Source organism: Vanellus vanellus (assembly GCF_965231255.1).
Source record: "Vanellus vanellus genome assembly, chromosome: 10".
Classification (NCBI taxonomy): domain Eukaryota; kingdom Metazoa; phylum Chordata; class Aves; order Charadriiformes; family Charadriidae; genus Vanellus; species Vanellus vanellus.
The window spans coordinates 24659635-24674193 of record NC_138915.1 but is presented as its reverse complement, the minus strand read 5'-3'; the positions used below and the strand labels follow the sequence as shown (position 1 = coordinate 24674193).

The following is a 14559-nucleotide window of genomic DNA, read 5'->3' as shown; positions in this document are numbered from 1 at the left end:
TATATCTGTAGCTAAGTAATGCAAGGCATACCTTACTGCTTGTCATAACTAGTTTTACTGTTTGCCTTCATTTGTTATATACCTAACCAATTATCATGGACCTTGTTGAGATGTGTATTAATCACTGTGGGAATCTAATAAATGTTTTTGTATGGACCTTGAGAGTTGTCTCACCTTAGTCCACACCGCTGGGGATTTGCAAATCTGAGTCATTCCCCCCCACACCCCCCCCGGCTCTTTTCTGAGTGGGCTGTGACAGATGCGTAGAGGACCCTTCCTTTGAACATCCAGCTCAGCACAGGCAATTGAGGTGCTATTTCTGCAGCAGTTTGAACTCCTTCATATGCTGCTAATATTTCTTTTTCAGTTGGAGTGTAACAGAATTAATAAAGGCAGGACAGGAGGTGGGGAGCAGGGAGAGGTATTCTTGACAGCAAGCAGGGTGACCTGCTGCACATGAAAACTCAAAACTAGCTAGGAGAAATCAGAAAGCTTCATGTACTAGACCTACACTGCCATAGTTAAATTGAAACAAAGAACCCTGGTTCATTGCCACAGTTGGTACAAAATTTGCATTTATTGATTATTCAAAATTACGAATCCCCTGAGCAATTTGTTTATAGCAGACACAAACACTTTAACACACATTCAGTCATGTTCTACATGAAAAGCTCGAGTCATCTGGCTAGCCCTTCTCATTCTATGGTGGGAAGCGTATGCTTTCCCCGACCTGGCCTTTTGCATCTATTTTAGCATCTACGAAATCTCAGTGCTAGAGGCACAACTGCAATCAAAATTTAATCAGAAAGACTCTGATCTCACTAAGGGCCAGAGGGCTTTGCAGAAGCTCACACTTTCTCTAACACATTTGAGGCATCATCTACCTACCACTTTTAACAAAACAGCGAAGGATCACTCAAGCAACTCTCCTTGGGAGAATGCCTAAACTCACGTTCAAGCCTTCTTCAGGTCTGCCCCTTTTCCTGCCTGCAAGTCATCCAAACAGAATCAGAGGACTTTGGCTCACAGGCCTGGATTTTTTTGCGTCTGTCAATCCCAGACAGCACACCTAGCAGGTCTTCAGCACGTACCCAGAGTCTACAACAGATCAGCTACCCAGATGAAAGAGTAAATACATTGCTCACTGGAGTCACTGAAGACGTGCTATGAAGCACTGTGTGTAAACACCGTTCAGAAAATTCCAGACAAACGCAGCGAGTCAGTCCCACAAAGGGCCTAGAACTGCATCTTCCCAGGCACAGGTGGTGTTTATTTGAAGACTAAGAAGTATACCCCAACTGACTTGTGCATCGCCATGGACTTTCTCTCATCCTTACTTCTTGCTCACTCTTGCCCCTTTTCTAAAAGGCCTTAAGGCCTTCTTTATTAGAAGTATTTATTGCTAAATATTAAAATTATCTGGAATCCGCTGAAACACATTCTTAGACTCATGTTAGACTTATTTACTACTACACGCAAAATTTGAGCGACATCAAGAAAGGAAGTGTACTGAGATATTACAAGGAATCTTGAAGCCTAGTTTTTAAAGCAAAATCAGCACTGAGTTTCCGCATGACTTCTGCATGACTCAACCCATGCTGCTCTCTTTTAGTAAGTCCATAGTTTTCTTTCACGTACTTCGCAAAGGGTGTCAGATGTGTCCTAGCAGGAGTGCCATCTTTCCGAGTGGGCTGACTTAGGACTAGCTGACCCCCACAGAACGCACACACGAAGCGCTCTCTGTCCAGGGACTTGGAATGACGTCCAATCCTGAAATGGAAAAATACATACTTTGATTGCATACTTGCAGCAGACAGTACTTGGGGGGAAGAACTCCTTTCTCTTCCTCCAGGCTACTTAGGTCAGACACACTGGAGGGAAGGGATGACATCCAGAAGGACATGGGCAGTTTTGAGAGGTGGGCCCATGCCAACCTCATGAAGTTCAACAAGGCCAAGTGCAGGGTCCTGCACCTGGGTCAGGGCAATCCCAAGCACAAATGCAGGCTGGGCAGAGAACGGATGGAGAGCAGCCCTGAGGAGAAAGACTTGGGGGTGCTGGTAGGTGGAAGCTCTACATGAGGCAGCAATGTGGGCTCACAGCCCAGAAGGCCAGCCGCATCCCAGTCTGCATCAAAAGAAGCGTGGCCAGCAGGGCAAGGGAGGGGATTCTGCCTCTCTACTCCACTCTCATGAGAACTCACCTGGACTATTGTGTCCAGCTCTGGAACCCTCCACATAAGAAGGACATGGACCTGTTGGAGCAGGTCCAGAAGAGGCCACGAAGATGCTCTGAGGGCTGGAGCACCTCTGCTATGAAGACAGTCTGAGAGAGTTGGGGGTGTTCAGCTTGGAGAAGAAAAGGCTCTGGGGAGACCTTATAGCAGGTTTCCAGTATCTGAAGGGCACCGACAAGAAGACTGGAGAGGGACTTTTTACAAGGGCATGGAGGGATAGGACAAGAGGTAATGGCTTCAGACTGGAAAAGGGGAGATGTAGATTGGATATTAGGAAGAAATTCTTCCCTGTGAGGGCGGTGAGCCCCTGGCGCAGGTTGCCCAGAGAAGCTGTGGCTGCCCCATCCCTGGAGGTGTTCAAGGCCAGGTTGGACGGGGCTTGGAGCAACCTGGGCTGGGGGGAGGTGTCCCTGCCCATGGCATGGGGGTTGGAATGAGATGATCTTTAAGGTCCCTTCCAACCTAAATTCAGTTTAAGAGATCCAGGATTTCTAGACACGGGAGACTGTGAAATTAGAGACAAAGTTAATACATAATCATATGCAAGATCAGAACAGTACTCACGTAGCTTTGCACCGAACACACTCATAGATGAATTTGTAATTAATCTCATAGCTGTGGCATCTTGTTACTACTGGCAGTTCCGGGTGAATCACAGTTGACTTATTGGCATAGAATCTCCAGAATCGTCCGTGTCCATCACGAACACCATTGATCAGCCAGGTGGCTGCATGGCAAACCTCATGAATTAGCGTGTCTCGAAGACGATCTTGGGGTAAGGCAAACAAAAGACATTAAGAACAGTCAGGTACGGGGAAGTACAGACTTTCCTCCTTGGTCACTGCTTCAGACCTTTAACACTCACTCTTTATTAAGATGCAAGAGTTATTTCGGAGGTTGGGATTACAAATGTTTTGAAAAGATAAAATGCCCCAAGACAAGGTTTTACTCAGTGCATTTCCAGTTTTGTGATCAGCCCTCATTCTGCATCCTAGTTACTTCCCTGCACACCTAAATTGTTTGGGGTTTTGTTTGGTTTTGGGGTTTGGTTTGGGGTGGAGGGGGTGAGTGTTTTGGTTTGGTTTTATGAGACCTGAAACACCTTTATTAAGACTAACATTCATTGGTTGCTTTTGTATCATTGATATTTTTCACCCAGAAACAACTAGAGCAGAGCACTGAACTTTCTTGACAATTAGAATAGAATATTTCAGTTGGAAGGGACTGACCACGATCATCTAGTCCAACTGCCTGACCAGAAGCTAAAACATGCTATTAAGGGCATTGTCCAAATGCCTCTTAAACACTAACAGGCTCAGGGCATCGACCAGCTCTTTAGGAAGCCTGTTCCAGTGCTTGACCACCCTCTGAGTAAAGAAATGCTTCCTAATGTCCAGTCTAAACCACCCCTGGTGCAGCTTTCAAGCATTCCCACACATCTTGTCACTGGATACCAGGGAGAAGACCTCAGCACCTCCCTCTCTACATCCCCTCCTCAGGAAGCTGGAGAGAGCAATAAGGTCACCCCTCAGCCTCCTTTTCTCCAAACTAGACAAACCTAGTCTTTAGCTGCTCCTCATAAGCCACTCCTTCCAGCCCTGTCACCGGCTTTGTTGCCCTCCCCTGGACACATTCGTGTGCCTTCACATCCTCCTTAAATTGTGGGCCCAGAACGACACACAGTACTCACCAAAGCTGAACACAGTGGGATAACCAACCCTTTTGACTGTCTGGTGATGTTGCGTTTGATGCACCCCAGGATGCGGTATGCCCTCTTGGCTGCCAGGGCACATTGCTGTCAGCCAGCACCCCCAGATCCCTCTCTGCAGGGCTGTTCTCCAGCCACTCCTCTCCCAATTTATACTCGTGCCCGGCATTACTCCATCCCAGGTGCAGAATCTGGCATTTGTCCTTGTTAAATTTCATCCCATTAATCATTGCCCAACGCTCCCATCTATCTAGATCCCTCTGCAATGCAGAGAGTCGACAGTGCCTCCCAGTTTGGGACCATCAGCAAACTTGCTCGTGGTGCATTCAACTCCTGCATCCACATCATTGATAAATACATTGAACAGCATGGAACCCTGAGGAACACCACTGGTGACTGGTCGCCAGCCAGATGTAGCCCTGTTCACTGCAACACTTTAAGCTCTACTCTTCAGCCAGTTCTTCATGCAGCACACCATGAACTTGCTCGTTCCACAGATGGACAACTTGTACAGAAGGATGCTGTGAGGGATAGTATCCAAAGCCTTACTGAAATCCAGAAAAACTACATCCACCACCTTCCCTTCATCCACATAAGGAGATCAAATTAGTTAAACAGAACTTTCCCTTTGTGAACCCACATTGACTGTACCTGATTGCATTATGCTTTAAATGCCTTTCAGTAGTACCCAGTAGGATCTTCTCCATAGTTTTTCCAGGAAGTGAGGTTAGACTCACAGGTCTGTAGTTTCCTGGGTCTTCCCTCATGCCCTTCTTGTAAATTGGAATAATACTGGCTAGCTTGCAGTCAGCAGGGACCTCCCCAGACTCCCAAGACCTTTGGCAGATGATCGAGACGTGTCCTGCCCTAACATCCCCCAGCTCCTTCAGTGCTCTGCGGTGAATCCCACCAGGCCCCATGGACTTGTGAATATTCAGCTGATACAGTTGGTCCCTGACAATTTCAGTGTCCACAAATGGAAAGTTACCCTTCCTGCACTCGTGGTCCTCCAACCCACAGGACCAGGCAGCCCAAGGTCTGTCAGTTTTTTAAAGACTGAGGCCAAAAAAAAAAGCCTTGAATGCCTCCATTTTTTCTTCATCCCTATTAAGCAGATGACCATCTTCAACAAGCACCAGTCCAATGTTTTCTTTAGACCTCCTCTTGTTATTAATGTACTTAAACCCCTTCTTGTTATCTGACACAACACTGACAAGTTTCAACTCAAACTGAGCTTTGGCTTTTCATGTCTTCTCCCTGCATACACAAACCACAGCTCTAATCTTCCTGTGTAGCCTGACCTCGCTTCCAGAGATCAGACAATTTCTTTTTTCTCTTGAGCTCCACAAGGTTCCCTGTTCAGCCAAGCTGATCTTCTGCCCCTTTTGGTTGTCTTACGACACACTAAGATTGGCTGCTCTTGTGCTTCTAAAAGGTGCTTCTTAAAAACCCAACCAGCATTTGTAGAACCCTACAACCTCAAAAGCATATTCCCAGGGTACTCCGTTGTATCTCTCAAATTTATTAAGCTTACTTCAAAATATTCCATTAATTACAGAACTGGTTCTCCCATGGTAACTCAAACATTCACTTCCCCAAATTGGGATGGGATGAGGGAGAAATAACAGCTACAGTACCCACCATATAACAGAATTTAATTTGGCGCTGACCTGTCTTTATTCCAGCTTTAAATACTACCAACAAAGTGGCTAGCTATGATGGAAGAAGTCAGATTTTAGATTGCCATTATAGCATTATAGTCTTCAAAGCAATAAGAAATATAAAACAAAATACTGCTGTTGGCATGAACACGTCTGTTGTCAGATTTTTTAAATTTGCCCAGCCTCTTAGATGGGTTGTGAGGATAAGTACAACCATTAATGGATTTATTTATTCAAGGTAATAAGAAATTTCAAAGAAGGGGCCAGTTGCAGATCTTCTTAGGCCTCAGATTCTTGGTTTTATCTCTAGAACTCTCTTTCTCACCAAAGAATCAACATAACTTTTCTTTTACCTACCTGCAGAGTCACAGACTTTCTCAGAAAGTTCTATGCGAGCATAACGCTTTGCTTCAGGACCTTCTGTCTGCCCAGTTACACAATATCCTGCTGTTTTTCTCATTTTCTTATTCCATATTATTACCATCTTCTCTGGTAACTGAAAAACAAAACAGTACATGTAATCTTCCCTCTTCTACCTCTCTTTTCTTCTTCTGACCCTCTATCTTCCCCTTATATTTACTGCAAAGCCAGTACAGGATGTCTCTGTTAGTGCCCTTAACACTGTTGTGACTTCAGATGCAAACCCACCCTCCATGGCTTCTTATTCCCATCATCAGTTTTTCTGTAACCAACACCAGGAGTTTCACAATGCAGGAGACAAAAAGTCCCTTAGTTCCCCTATTCTCCTTCCAACAGTGCCTAACACATGCTGCTTAAGAGGAAATGCAAGGACAGGTCAGGCATAAAACAGAATTTCCTCTTCAAAAAAAGTACTATCCCCAACTGCTAGTCATTTGCAAGACAACACTTCCCTGAGCCACAGGTGATTCCTTTGCATTAAATAGCCCTTCAAGTTGTTTTCTGGTGTTTTGGGGAGAATGTGTGTGTATGTTTAAGAATACATACGCATTGTTAGCATCCACAATAGTCTATGATCAGAAGTTCTATAGCTTAATAATTTGCAGTCAAGTACCATCTGCTTTGATTGTTCTGAACCTACAACTCGCCATTTTAATTTGATGCACCTTCACACTGCAAGAGGGGCGATTATCCCTTACTTACATAGTAGTAAGTGCCAGCACAGGTACAGGGCTGAAGCACTCGAGAGCAAAATATTTTGCTTTCAGCAACAGTGAGCCTGTTCAGCTCAGCTTTATGTGAAATCCTGACCTCAGCCTGTCCTTGGTCAACTCAACAATATTTTCTCAGCTGCACAGAAATATTTTCCTTCCTGAAGGAAATTCTGCTGGAATTCCTGCCGTCAGCATCCGTCCTTTCAAGGACATTTCTCATCAGAGGAGGATCTCCAGTATCCCAGAAGATGTAAAGGTCAAGACGGCGGTTCTCTGAAACTGAGCCTTCAATTCAAAACACAGCTTACAGCTTTAGGTTCACCCAAAACTGTTATTCAAAGGATAAGCAGCTTTTAAATCTGTTCTCCTGAATGGCAGCCAGGAATACGCAACAGGACTGAATGAAGATTGCCTGAAGCATGAAGCAACAGGCCCTAAGAACAAAGGGAAGTGCTTTTATCCATCAGCTCCCTGCTCCCCAATGTACTCTCCTTCCACTTGCCTTTTGTCAGCTGCAGGCAAGAAAGTTGCACTACAACTAGCTATTAGGCTGTGGTAACGATGCAGAGTTCACTAGTACATGTTACTGGAGTAAAAGCTGAATAAGCCATGGTGGAACCTTGAGCTTCTTCCAGCAGCAGAAAACCACAGCTGCCTTTGCTGGGGTCTACTACCACAGAGGCAGCAACAGAAACGCTCCCGGGCTGCTGAGTTGATGACCACACAGGAAATACATGAAGATAAATATCAGTCACCTCTTTGGAAGACGAAACTGTTCCAAGGCCCCTCATGTAGCAGTTCCTCACATCAAGGACTATTGGATACCACCCAGACTGATCACTTAAGGATGATACACCATTACAGCTGGGAAAGTGAGACAAGCGGAAAACTGCTGTGTCACAGTGGCGATAAACCCCTTTCAAAGAAATTGCTTGAACGAATTCAAATGTAAGCCATTGCTATAAAGCTTGACTTCTGCTAACTGAAGAGGATGAAGAGCAATCACATCAAAAGGCAAGGAGCAACATATTAACCAGCATTTTAGAATTGTAGTTTTTGCTTTGAAGCCAACCTTCTGCTCAAAGATGGTACGATTATACAGACAGAAGAGTTTCTGCGCCAGCTCCTCTTTATTTTTCTTGAAATACTTCACATAGTGGGCATCCGGATTTGAGAGATCTTGCAAGAAACAGCCAGGCACGGAGCACACCCTGAGCCTACGAGAAAAGCCATAAAGCAATTTACTGAAGTACAGAGATACCACGTTGACAAATGACAACCACTTTATAGCCAATATGGATCTCTGGGATGCTGCCACTGGCACAAACCTCTCCTGACTCTCTTCACTAGCTAGCCCTTCCGAGGCCAGTGGGGCACAGACACTTGTACTGTCTTTTTCCCCCTTTGGGGGCATGAAAGGGTAGAGCTGTTGCAGTAGTTGCGCAGTTATTTCATTAATTCACAAAACTAGACTGAGAACCACCAAGTAGGAAAAGGTGGTAGCTCAGATCTTTGTGACACTGCAAGGCACAAAAAGGCACAAAAACCACTCCCCTACAAAGCAGGAGTCAGTCTCTTCTCCCAAGTAACAGGCGATAGAAGGGGAAATGACCTGAAGTTGCACCAGGGGAGGTTTAGGATGGATATTAGGGAAAATTTCTTCACTGAAAGGGTTGTCACGCATTGGAACAGGCTGCCCAGGGCAGTGGTGGAGTCGCCATCCCTGGAGGTATTTAAAAGATGTGACGACGTGGTGCTGAAGGACATGGTTTAATGGTAACTTGGCAGTGCTGGATTAATGGTTGGACTTGATGATCTTAAAGGTGTCTTCCAACCAAAACGATTCTATGATATCAAAACTTGATCAATGTATGACCAACCCTAATATAATATGGTCATCTAATAATATGGTCACCCACAATAAAAGTATATTTTCAGAAACATAGCCAAAGATGTTCTGGGAATCCTCTAGAATTTATTCAGGGGAAGCAGATATTCCACTAGGATGATTAACTCCAAGACAAAGCATCAGCTTTGAAAACTTAATTTAAAGGTTTTGTATTGGTATACACAATTATAAAATGATTCAAGAAAACATCAGATGTCTAAAAGGCAGAATAAAGGCAGCTATTAGAAATTATCAAGGCTTTCTTCTGAAAAGTTTAAGTTGCTTCCACATATAGAAAAAGAAACACAAATTCTGCAAGTTATAAGGATACGGGTCAAAAATATCAAGACAAGCCTGTTAAAAGACATGAATTCCTAACAGAATCGGTCCTGATAAATTTTCAGAGGCAGGCAGCTGGATAGATAGAATCTGTAGGTCCAACGCACGTTTCAAGTATGCCATGCCAAGACAAGGAACAGCAAGAGAGCTAACATTAACAAAGAAGATTTATTTGTCATCAATCCCTCCATGCGGAGATTAACTTATATTCTCCCTGACATATCTGAGACTGAAAGCTATGATTTCCAGCTACTTAACCATTAACAACTGCTTAATTGGTAGCAGAAGTCTCTAGGTACAAGAAAAATCACAACGTCATCTTAGGCAAAATGCTTAGCATCTCTTTGTCCATCTATAATGGTCCTAGAACATAGTAAAGATGGAAAAACACCTACCTTTTCTCCATCTTTGCTGACTGTGAGCAACTGACCAGTTCATCCCTAGGAATTCTTGCAGAAGCCGTTATCTTGGAAGGTGTTTCTTGAAGTGAAATGGAGTTTGGCTTTGGTGTCATGACTCCCTCGCCTCTCAAGGACTGGGCATCTTCACAGGGTGGCTTGATGTTTTCTAGTTCAACAGAAAGAGTCACAGGATTGCACATTCAAAGAACTGGGCGCGCAGACATCAGCAACCAGGTATAACGGACAACAGCGAAAAAAGTGAAATATTCCAACTCAGCATACACACTGTTACCGCACCTACTTGAATACAAAGGCTTTTACAACTGATGGAAAGTGAATTTGCTGTTATATACTACAAAAATTACCGTTCGATGAAGGAGTGGCGTACTCCAAACTTTCCAACATTCAGCTAGGAGGAAGTAGAGGGAAAAAGCATTTGTGACCTCAGGCAGGCGTATCTGTGACATTTCACAAATTCAAAATCCATCACCAGCACATTGGGAGTAGTAACACAGAGACACCATTTGAATAAAAAAAAAAAAAAAAAAAAAATATCATTCTAACCTTCGGTCATGTACCCTAAGTCACATCACTTGTTTCAGGGGCAAGTTGTGATGAGATCACTGTTTACCCCAGTCCATGTCTGGACAGACTGCTAAAATGACTGACCCTCACACCAGAAATCAAGGACCACTTCAAGGTTTGCAGTTTCAGTAGGTGTTTTCTCTGCTGCCTTTTCTATAACTGTTCTCCTATTTGGGCAACTTGTCTCCTTTCACTGCACAACCACATACAGAGAAGCCAGTGCAGCTGCCAGCTCACTCCTAGAATATGTTTTCTAGACCATGTCAACATATTCCAATAAATAAAAGAAATTTGCTCTTTCCCAGGGCACATTTCTATGCTGTCAGCCATCCTCTTCCATAGGTCTCCTTGCCCTGAACTAGTCCTTGTTAGTGAGGAAGGCACCTTGCGTTTAGTCTTCTACAAAAATATTTGGTTTTACCTGCTCGTACTCAGCAATTGCCCTTTTCAGCCTTTGCAATCTTTCAGTTGGAGCTCACTTCAGTTAGTCAAAGGAGAGAAGGAGCTACTGATTAAGGAAATTCTCATTATAAACTGCATTTTAAATAAAATGAAGTCAATTATAAATCCAAATACTAAATTAGCAGCATCTAAACTACTCAGAATTTCAGTCTTGCCAAAATGACAGCTTCACATTAACTGCTATCATACTCTAAAAAAATTACATTAAAAATTATCATCATTTAAAACCACCAGTTAGATGTTTCCAGCACAATTTTAAAAACTAAAAATGCCTACAATTACAGGAATTATAAAAACAAGCAATAGTGAAAAACTTAAATCTTGATACCACAAGACTAGCAGAATCATTTTTCAGAATGCTCAGAGGAATAACTTCCGATTGTGCCAAATTCAGCTGCAAGATGCTAGGTTGCACTTCTAAAGCATAAGCCACCCAAAGGAAAAGAATTAGGCAATTAGCGCTACCATTGCTGCCAACAGGCAGCTTGCAAGTTAGCTAAGAACAATCACTTACCTATAACACTTGGCTGGTAGACAGTTTTACTTGTGCTTAAGATTGATTTTCGGGGTATGCTTCGTTTCCTGATTCGTTCTATTAGTGATTCAAATTCATCATCTGAGCTATCTGATTCTACAGCTGTACTTTGTCGTAGTGCCGCAGTCTGGACTTTATTTTCTGTACTTTTTTCACAGCTCCTTTCTTTCCTTCTAACAAGCAAGTCTGGACTGCCTCTGGAAATTGACTCTTTCAGATTTTGTGGAGGTGAAAGTTTTGTGCAACTCCAACTCTCTTTCAAATCTTTCACCCCCCCTTTTTGGTAGTCATGCCATGAGCTTTCTACAAAGACAGAATCTTCACTGTCACTTGAAGTCTCTGAATTCTGCAATTCTCGGCAGCAAGTGTTTTTCTTTCCAGAAGTCGTCAACTTCTTCAGGGTCTGAAGATCCTTCTGTGCTGCAATTCAAAAGAAACAACTTAAAGTTTTGGTAAACTTTAAGACCCACCTTTGCCTTAGCACAAAAAAAATCCCTTGAAAGATAGGAAAACACAAAGAAGCTAAAGATATCTTTGCATTTTCTTTATTACACTCTGCTCATTTACCATCATACTAAATGGAAAGTCACTGAAAGATGTGTAAAAAAATAAAAAGGAGCTTAAACCCCATGTACATATACATCAGCCACCAGGCCGAATAATCCTGAATAGGTAGCTAGCACACAAAAGCTACATGCTCAACATTTCATATAAAGTTTTATAAAACCACCAAGTGAAGGGTGACTTAAAATATGCTCAGCTGATTGAACCATAGCCTACAGCACTTACGCTTGCCAACAAACAAGGCAAATCTGACATCTCAGATTTGGCCTATCAAGATCAAGGGATCACGTCAGATCTATTGGTGAGATTTTTTTTTTTTTTAATGATGTTTCTGGTCCACTTTGCTTCCCCCCTTTTCCCCTCCAGAAACCATTCCATTAGCTTTTTACAGTCTGCTGCTGGCATACACAGTTTCAGGCTGACATTCACACCGGGTGCAAGAGATCCCACCCTTCTTGATCAGGGCTTCTACAGGTTCACATGAGATCACTGTTATCATCCCTCATCTACTAGAATTCTACCACCTGCTTGCTGGCCTAGTGGCTGTATGAAGAATTCCATAACCCTGTTCACTCCTCCAAGGAAAGTCCAATGAGAAGTGTGCTAGACAGCTGTAGTCAGGGTCTGAATGTTAGTAAACCGAGGCACTTTCCATTTCTTGGGGAAAAGAGGGATCCTCTGCTCAGACAAGCACTGAAACCCCTCAAGCCATGGTTTGCCAGAGCATCTTGTAGCCAGGATTACACATAGGACCTTGGCTAAAGAAGCTCCAAATTAAAGATCCGTGTCTGTGGCTCTGCAACATCCATAGGCAAGACTGGCCTGACTGCCAACACCTGAATCAAATTAAAGGTATCTAGCTTAACAACTGTTACCTTCTTTCTTTACTCAGTGTCTTTTAGCCACAGGATGAGCTCATACAGCCATAGGAACACTGTTTTGCATATCCTAAGTCCTCCCTCCAGTGATCAGCCCATATTTGCAGCTCAGCCTCATCAACCATGATTCACTACTCTTTTCACAGACCCAAATACTAGCAGAGAGTCCATAGTATCTGCAGACCTACATCAGTGCTTCAAATCATACATCTGTCAGAACAGTATGACTATGCTTTCCTCTGTCACCCCCAGGGGAGACAGAAAAACCTCTCCTCTTTTACCCTCAAGGAAGAGACAAAGCAATCTTATGTTTAACAAGCTCTCTCAGAAATTTATGAGCTCAGCAATGAATGCTATCTTTCCACTCATTAAAATTCCTGTCTCGGATTTGCTGTTGGACAATTACTTGCCATTCTTTGTTGTGCTCTCTCTCACTTTAAAATCCAAGAAGAAATCATCCGAGTCATCAATAAAGCCCTTCAAACTGTAAAACAAGCAAATAATGTGAAAACAAGTTAGGCATAAGCAGGAAAATAGAAGAGTAAGTTTGCCTTACTAAAAAAGCAAAGCATAAAAAGCCACCCAATAGAACATTATCAGTTGCGCGCAGCAACTGATGCCCCTTTTCCTCAGGGGCCAGTACTGGGTCCAGTCCTGTTCAATATATTCATCAATGACCCGGATGAAGGGATAGAGCATATCATCAGTACGTTTGCTGGTGATATAAAACGGGGAGGGGTGGCTGACACGCCGGAAGGCTGTGTTGCCATACAGTGTGACCTGGACAGGCTGGAGAGCTGGGCAGAAAGGAACCTTACAGAGTTCAACAAGGGCAAGTGTAGGGTACTACATCTGGGGAGGATAACCTGTACATCAGTACAGGTTGGGGGCTGACCTCCTGGAGAGCAGCTCTGTGGAAAGGGACCCGGGAGTCCTGGTGGACAACAGGATGACCACGAACCAGCAATGTGCCCTGGTGGCCAAAAAGGCCAATGGCATCTTGGGGTGCATCAAGAAGAGTGTAGCCAGCAGGTGGAGGGAGGTCATCCTCCCCCTCTGCTCTGCCCCGGGGAGGCCACATCTGGAGCACTGTGTCCAGTTCTGGGCTCCCCAGCTCAAGAAGGACAGGGAACTGCTAGAAAGGGTCCAGCAAAGGGCTACAAAGATGATGAAGGGACTGGAGCATCTTTCTTATGAGGAAAGGCTGAGGGACTTGGGGCTTTTTAGTTTGGAGAAGAGAAGACCGAGGGAGGATCTCATCAATGCTTACAAAACCTTCAAGGGAGGGTGCCAGAGGGATGGGAACAGTCATTTTTCAGTGGTGCTCAGGACAAGAGGAAACGGGCACAAACTTGAACACAGGAAGTTCCATCTAAACATGAAGAAGAACCTCTTTCCTGTGCGGGTGGCAGAGCACTGGCACAGCTGCCCAGAGAGGAGGGGAGTCTCCCACTCTGGAGCCATTCCAAACCCGCCTGAACGTGTCCTGTGCCACTGCTGGAGGTGCCCCTGCTCTGGCAGGGGGTGGGACTGGGTGAGCTCCAGAGGTCCCTTCCAACCCTGACCACGCTGGGATTCTGTGAAAAGTTACCATTTACATCCATTAACAGGAATGGCAATAGAGCATGTACACCTCCAAACATCCCCTTTTCCATTTGACCTGCACATACAGACTGAACAGGTAATGGGTCCGTCTGCACTCACTCCTACACACATATCTCTCTGCCTATGAATCACTAAAATTTTGATCATTTTTCTGTATTCTGAATGGTATATGTGATACAGAAAACTAATATACAAACATTGAAAAGTCATAGGTTACTGCACCCACCTTGCCGCCACCTTCTTAGAAACAGATTTGGGAGTTTTCATTCTAGCCAAAACTGCAACAATAAAAGATTAATTAAGAACAAGGTTCTGTTCCTTTTGTTAGACTTTTTTTTTTAAGAGAAAAGCTTGCGACTAGTAAAAATTCAGTCTAAAATCATAAAAAAAAAAAAAAATCCAAAATAAGAATGCTTTACATATAATTCCAACTCTCAATTCCTCAAAGCTGACAGCAGATGTCTTGCATTTCCTTCATTATTCAATCCTTGCCCTGCACAAAGACAGGTAAGAAGTGCTGTTACATATCTTGCCGTATCCAGTATAGCCTCCTCATATAAGTGG

At 43.8% G+C, this 14559-nt stretch overlaps 1 protein-coding gene across 1 annotated transcript; it reads right to left on the bottom strand.

The window, feature by feature from the left end:
- Positions 1 to 565: 565 nt before the first annotated feature.
- GCNA (germ cell nuclear acidic peptidase) lies at positions 566 to 14337 on the bottom strand. Its single transcript, XM_082488238.1, has 8 exons — positions 14222 to 14337; positions 12801 to 12874; positions 10928 to 11368; positions 9361 to 9532; positions 7811 to 7955; positions 5963 to 6101; positions 2801 to 3005; positions 566 to 1770 (listed from the first exon to the last, which is right to left on the bottom strand). Exons 1-8 carry the CDS (start codon positions 14260 to 14262, stop codon positions 1518 to 1520), a joined length of 1470 nt encoding a protein of 489 aa, XP_082344364.1. The 5' UTR covers positions 14263 to 14337; the 3' UTR covers positions 566 to 1517.
- Positions 14338 to 14559: the final 222 nt, after the last annotated feature.

Bases quoted from the DNA above. Each gene is read 5' to 3' on its own strand.
- GCNA (XM_082488238.1), bottom strand. From the start codon at position 14,262: ATGAAAACTCCCAAATCTGTTTCTAAGAAGGTGGCGGCAAG. The intron at 6,102-7,810 runs GTTGGCTTCAAA...TTTGTTTTTCAG, and splicing joins GTACCATCTTTGAGCAGAAG to TTACCAGAGAAGATGGTAAT. The intron at 1,771-2,800 runs GTGAGTACTGTT...TTTCCATTTCAG, and splicing joins TGTGTTCGGTGCAAAGCTAC to GATTGGACGTCATTCCAAGT.